Consider the following 7231-nt stretch of genomic DNA (forward strand, 5'->3'; position numbering starts at 1 on the left):
CGCCCGGCTCTGCCACCCTTTATTGATAGCTCTGGCTGTACTTCTTAAGTTTGTTTGCAGGAAAGAGTGGTCATCTGATGATGGATTTCAGAGAACAGTAGCCCAGGTTCCCACCCATCCACCATCATTTCTTCTTAGAGCCTAGGAAGGGGGAGGGATGTGAGTTAGCTGAAGGAGGAACTGAGAGACTGATGATCCAGTCTAGTCCTACCCCAGTGGCGGACTGTGCATTGAAAACCTACCATCTCCTTGTCCTGCCCTCCCCTTCCCCCAAGGATGACAGAAGAGGAGCCCGTGGCTTCTCTTTAGTCTTTCAGGCTAAAAGTGAGAGTGGAATCATCCGTGGTAACAGGCTCACCATCCCAAGATGTCCTAGTCCCCCTGGTTTCCTTGTGCCCAGGGATGGGTGGGTGGGGCCAAGACTGCAGGACATCAATGACCAGAATGTGTACACCTAGTGTGATGCACATGACACTCACAGTGACCAGCCCAATTCCACCAAGGACAACCAGAGCAAGAGGAACCTGGTAGTGCTGCTGGAGTAGCCACAGACTCATCCACTCCAGTAGGACCAGATGGAAGAGGGCCAGGGTGGCCAGGGTAGCCCAGCTGGTCATGCTGAGGGCCAAGGATGGGGCCTGGTAAGAAAGCAGCAGCAATTTTCGCAGGCGCAAGCAGGCAGAGTTCAGGAGCAGAGACAACATGGAGACGCCCACATAGTGGCCAGATGGAACAGCGGTGCTGAGGCAGCTTGCTACCTGGGAGCCAGGGTCAGAGGTCAGAGAACCTCCATGACCTGCCACCCATGTCCCAATCATACAGTCCTTAAGAAAGGGGCTCCCAAGCATTTTGTTGGACTCCCCAAACACCTGACCTTTTTTATCTTTTTTTTTTTTTTTTTTTTTTGAGGCAGGGTCTTACTCTATTCCCTAGGCTATAGTGCAGTAGCATCATCATAGGTCACTGCAACCTCAAAATCCTGTGCTCAAGTGATCCTCTTGTCTCAGCCTCCGGAGCAGCAGGGCCTACAGGCATGTGCCACCATGCCCAGCTAATCATTCTATATTTTGTAGAGATGGGGGTCTCACTGTTTTGCTCAGGCTGGTCTGGAACTCCTAGCCTCAAATGATCCTCCAGCCTTGGATAACGAAAGTGCTGGGATTACAGGCATGAGCCACCATGCTGGGCTTACACCTGACCTTTATGCTTACCCTTATCTTGAGGGCCTGAGTGGCCTTAAAACAGCCCCTCCATAGGATGGAAGCAGCCTTGGCCAAGGGGCTGCCTCACCCTGGGAGTGTAGCATCTGCACAGTACCCCCCGAAACGCCATTCCTGGGCTTTCATGCCTCATCCCCAAACCCTATACCAAAGCTCCTTCTCAGAAACACTCCATAGTCAACATTTCTGTGACCAGCTGGACACTTGTGAGGGACCCAAGTTCCTTATGCAGTGCTCAGACTCCCAGCTGCGGCCAGTAGTCAACCCCCTGACCCCCAACTCAGCCTAAGACTGGGAGGATGAAGTGACAGCTGAGCTGGGAGACTCTCTGGGAAAGACAGAAAGCTGAAGAGAGACTAGGAAGCCAGGCCTCCCTTCCTGTCTGGGGTCTCCCCCCTGAGTCTCACCACCAAATGGTGACAGAGAAGTTCCCAGGCCTGTCCTAAGGTCTGGTTCCACAGCATGTCAGCTCAATCTGCCAGGCAATAACCTGTGGGGATGGGGGTCGGGGGGAGTAGGCTTCTCCAAATAGGTGCACGGCCTAGAAAGGATTCCAGCTCCCGTCTTCCCAGATCTTTAGTTGCCCTCAGTAAAGCCTCCGGAGACATTTAACCCCTGTGGGGGAGTTGGAAGGGGACCTGGAATTACCCCTGGAGTTTGTCCCCTATGATATTGATTGATATGTGTATATATTTTTTCATCCACAGTTCCTGACTCATAACTCTCACAGACCTTGTTACAGTAAACAGAATCTCTCTCTCTGACCTTTTCCTGCCCTCCTTTCACCTGTCCAAGGCAGGACTCTATTTATTTATTTATTTTTTTGAGACAGAGTCTCACTCTGTTGCCCTGGCTAGAGTGAGTGCCGTGGCGTCAGCCTAGCTCACAGCAACCTCAAACTCCTGGGCTCAAGCGATCCTCCTGCCTCAGCCTCCCGAGTAGCTGGGACTACAGGCATGCGCCACCATGCCCGGCTAATTTTTTCTGTATATTTTTAGTTGTCCAATTAATTTCTTTCTATTTTTAGTAGAGACGGGGTCTCGCTCTTGCTCAGGCTGGTTTCGAACTCCTGAGCTCAAACAATCCACCCGCCTCTGCCTCCCAGAGAGCTAGGATTACAGGCGTGAGCCACCGCGCCCGGCCCCTGGCTAATTCGTCCAATTAATTTCTTTCTATTTTTTAGTAGAGACGAGGTCTCACTCTTGCTCAGGCTGGTCTCGAACTCCTGAGCTCAAACAATCCGCCCGCCTCGGACTCCCAGAGTTGTGGGATTACAGGTGTGAGCCACCGCCAAGGCAGGACTCTAATCTGATTGTGGGTCCCTAAGACCCTCCTGCTGCACAGCAGGGAATAGGGAATGCTGCACAGAGGCCAGGAAGAATCCGAAGATAGACCTTGCTGGGTTTAGATTATGCACTTTTTGTCCAGTCCCATTTCTACGTGGTTGTCAATCATGCCTACACAATGAAGCTCCCACAGAAACCCAAGAGGACTGGGTTGGGGGAGCTTCCAGAGAGCTGAGCATGAGGAGGTTCAGGTAACTGTTTCCCCGAGTTCTGTGAACCACTCCAGCAAATTAATCGAACCTAAAGAGAAAGTCGTGTGAACCCCAACTTCAAGCCAGTCGGTCAGAAGTTCCAGAGGCCCAGACTTGTGACTGGTGTCTGAAGGAGGGGGGCAGTTTTGGAGACTGAGCCTTCACCCTGTGGGATTTGAGGCTATCTTCAGGCAGGTAGTGTCGGAATTGAATTAAAGGACACCCAGCTGGTATCTGCCGCTTGGTGTGTGGAGGAAAACGCCCCCACACTTGGCCACAGAAATCTTGATTGTTGTGGTGTAAGAGTAGAGAAAAACAAGGTTTGAGTTTTTTCTTCCAAGCACCCCCACTGGACCAGCCTTCCCTGCAGACTCACCCACAGACACAGCCACCAGCACCAGGGCCCAGGGCGGGTGACCATGAATCGGGTCGGCGGTCATTTGAGGGTACAACGACAGCCTCGGGGAGACAGGGGAGCCAATGGACAGCCTCTTGAATACCCCATCCATTCCCCTGCCGTGCACGCCTCCAACTCCGAAAGTCTGGCATCAGTTCGGAAGATGCCGCGCGTCCTCTAACCTCAGCCTTCCACCCCCGCCCCGCGCCCCTCGAACTCCCGAGCCCTGCGCCGGGGCAGCGCCCCGGCCCCCGCGAGCAGGCTGTGCACCAGCGAGACACACATGTTCCGCCACTTCCAACGGCCCTAAGCAGCAGATCCGGGCGTGGGCAGCAGCTGCAGCCCCCAGTGCAGCCCCCGGAACGCGGCGAAGGAGGCGCCAGTCATCAGGAGCCCCAAGGGCGCCATGGCCTGGCGGGCCGGCTAAGACCCGATCGGCCCCTGTGGCCCCTGCGCTCTCGGCCCGGACGCATCCGATGCCCCCGCGGGGACTGTGAACTGGCTTCCCCGCAGGGATAGGTGCCTGGGTTCCTGCACCCGCCCCGCCTTCGGAATCTGCGGGAACTTTTCCCCGGCTTGTCCACGCCCCATTCCTCGGCTGGGCGGCGATTGGAGCAGCCATGGGGCCACCGCCCCTGGAGCCACGGCAACCGATCGCGTCCGGCCCCGGCCCGGGAGAGCTGTTTGGGGGCTCCCGGGCACCGAGCTGTGCAATGGCGCTCAAGGGGACTTCCGGGATGCTATTAACAGTGGTCTTCCCCCAACTCCGTGTGTCCGGAACCCCTCGCAGTTCCACAAATGGGTCGCTAGTCTAATCTAACCTGACACCCCAGGGCCCCACCCCACTAACTTTCACCTCCTCTTCCCTACTCTCGCACCTCTCAGCTATTGCTCATCCCTCCCAGCCACGCTCCCAGCCCTGAAGGTAGAGAGAGGCAAGCGCAACCCACTCCCATTTGCCTGAACCTAGCCACCGCCCTGCCCCTCCCTCCCAGTGTCACTTGTGGGGGAGGAGCCACCTCTTCTGCCTCCCGAGGTTTCCAGGCCTTCAACACATGGCAGCAAGCCTTTAACTCTGGGAGTCCTGACTGCTTACATAGTACCCCTTATATAGTACTTCTCAAATGGAACAGCAGCCCCCCTTTTGGAGAAGTGACCCACTGAGAACCTCCACACCCAACCTTTATTTTTGCCCTACAGAGGAGCCTTGTTAGGAAGGGGAGGCAAAAGGGAATCACTCACCACTACAGTCTTGAAAAGCATCTCCTCCCCCAGGGCTTGGGACCTGTTAGGTGAGTAGGAAAATATCTCTTCCATGAGGGAAAGATAAGGTAACACAGGGGCTCTTCGATGTTGGGGCAGATCAGAAGAGAAAAACAAAGATTCATGTGCTTTAAGTAGGACTGTGAGGATTCTAGAACCCTTCAGCCTGAAGAGGAAAATCCTCCCCCACCCCTCATTCCCTGAAGAGAGTGACAGGTTTTTACTGTTTTCCTTTCATCTTACTCCACTCCACACCTCTTTAGCTGGCTCCCAGCCAGCAATTCAGAGAGCTGTTTCCTGTGCACTGAGAGTGGATTCCAGCTACTCCTAAGGAGTGACGTTCATAAACCCATAGATGCCCCAACCACACATTCTCACTAAGGGGCTGGGGGCTTCCTTTCATTCTTCTACACCCACTTCTTCAAAGGTTTAAGAAAATTACACTGATCATTTACATTTTTATTATATGAAAACAATACACAATTAATGCAGAAAATTTGAAAATTACAGAAAAACAAGAGGAAAATTACACCATCCAAAGATAACCACTGTTAACATTTTTGAGTATGTCTTCAGTCTTTTTTATCTGTTCTATGCATACAAGTATACACTCATATTTTTAAAAATAAAATTGAGATCACATAATATACACTTTTTATAACCTTTTTAATATTCAAAGAGCATTTTTCTTTCTAGTCACATGTTCTTCTACATGATTTTTAATGGCTGTGCAGTACTCCACCATCTGGATGGATACACAATAATTTACTTAAGCAACCCCCTATTGCAAAAGGAATGAATTCCCAATCAAACAGTTGCTTCTCATTTTTCTCTATTGCAATGTTGGGATGAACGTCTTATAACTAAATCCTTAATTATTTTCTTAGGATAAATTTCCAGACATAAAATTACTAGGTCAAAGGACACGGAAGCTTTTAGGGTGTATGATACATATTACCGAACTCCATCCAAAAGGCTGTACCAATTTATACTGCCACATGCAATGTATGAGAGTGTTATTTCAGTACTCTATTGCCAATGTTGGGCCTTATTTTTTTCTGTTATAGTTTGCTAAGGGAAAAATGCTTTCAGCTATTATATATTTGCCTTTCTTTAATTACTAATGAAGCATACATTTCTTTCATGGTTTTATCCATTTGAATTTGTTATGAATTCCTGTGTATGTCCTTTCACAGCTGGCTCTTGCTCCTTGAGGCTGCTTATATAAAAATTACAGGCTAGGGAAAAGGTGGAAGTAAGAGGGTGAAGCCACAGGATGCTTTCCTATGGTCCCACATCTCTGAGAGAGGCAGAAAGACTGGAGAGAAATGGTGAGTGAAGTAGGAGATGGCTGGAAGCTTGTTGTTGACAGAAGCTGGCTGTTCTCCCTCCTCTTGGGGTGCTCCTGGCCTTTATGGGCCCCTCTGTTGGATGTCCAGATAGGGCCCTGTACTGTCCAGGCCTGGTCCTTCAGTGGTCTCTGTGTTCCCAGGCTGCCCTTCCTCACCTCTGCTCCATGACGGGTGAAGACGGCAGAGCCACATTTCCAGGGCTGGAGGGGGACACTGGCCAGCGAAGCAAAGAGGGGAAGAAACGACGGAGGCAATGTCCAGGGACGCAGTGATCTTCGTTGCAGCCTATGAGTTGACTCAGTCTACCCACCGCCCTCCACCACTGTCCCGCACATATCCTGACCCTCAGCTTAGGCTGCAGAGGGGTTGGGCTCAGTGGTCTACTCTCATCTACATCTTTCAGTTTCTCATAAATGGAGAATAAGACAGACCTCCCTGCACATCTCCTTCCACTACATAGAACAAATAGCTTCCTGTAGACCCTGAACTTGGCCACCTTCAGGCAGGGAGACTGGGCCAAGGCTGAACAACGTCCGAGCCTCAGTGCAAGAATAAGAATGGATCAGGAGCTGGAGGTGGCACGTTTGCACTGCCTGATGCCCAAAAGGGATCACATGCCATAACCCTTCTCCCCTGGTTCTTGGAGGGGAGAATTTCCTGCCTGCACAGGCTTAAGCTGAGTCTCACACACCATCCTGGAAAGCAAAGTGAGGGAAGAAACAGAGCAGCAGCAGGTATAATACCATCAGGGGGCTGGATGGTGGCTCATGCCTATAATCCCAGCACTTTGGGAGGCCAAGGTGGGAGGACTGCTTGAGGTCAGGAGTTTGAGATCAGCCTGAGCAAAAGCAAGACCCCATCTCTACAAAAAATAGAAAAATTAGCAGGGCATGGTGGTGCATGCCTATAATCCCACCTACTAGGGAGGCTGAGGCAGGAGGATCGCTTGAGCCCAGAAGTTCAAGGTTATAGTGAGGTATGATGAAGCCACTGCACTCTAGCCTGGGTGACAGAGTGAGACCCCATCTCAATATAAATAAATAAATAAGAATGCTGAGGCCCGGCGCGGTGGCTCACGCCTGTAATCCTAGCACTCTGGGAGGCTGAGGTGGGCGGATTGTTTGAGCGCAGGAGTTCGAGACCAGCCTGAGCAAGAGCGAGACCCCGTCTCTACTAAAAATAGAAAGAAATTAATTGGACAACTAAAAATATATAGAAAAAAACTAGCCGGGCATGGTGGCGCCTGCCTGTAGTCCCAGCTACTCGGGAGGCTGAGGCAGGAGGATCGCTTGAGCCCAGGAGTTTGAGGTTGCTGTGAGCTAAGATGACGCCACGGCACTCTAGCCCAGGCAACACAGTGAGACTCTGTCTCAAAAAAAAAAAAAAAAAAAAAAAGAATGCCATCAGGGGCTGCTGCCATCCTGCTTTGGATGTCAAGGGAAACCTTGGGCCACCCTTGCAT

At 51.5% G+C, this 7231-nt stretch overlaps 1 protein-coding gene across 1 annotated transcript; it reads right to left on the bottom strand.

Moving 5' to 3' along the window:
• Positions 1-305: 305 nt before the first annotated feature.
• On the bottom strand, positions 306-3562 carry TLCD2 (TLC domain containing 2). Its single transcript, XM_012653026.1, is given in 4 exon segments — positions 306-758; positions 1628-1710; positions 3134-3216; positions 3387-3562. Coding segments are annotated over 4 exon segments (795 nt in total).
• Positions 3563-7231: the final 3669 nt, after the last annotated feature.

Source organism: Propithecus coquereli, unplaced genomic scaffold (assembly GCF_000956105.1).
Source record: "Propithecus coquereli isolate 6110/MARCELLA unplaced genomic scaffold, Pcoq_1.0 Scaffold409, whole genome shotgun sequence".
NCBI lineage: Eukaryota > Metazoa > Chordata > Mammalia > Primates > Indriidae > Propithecus > Propithecus coquereli.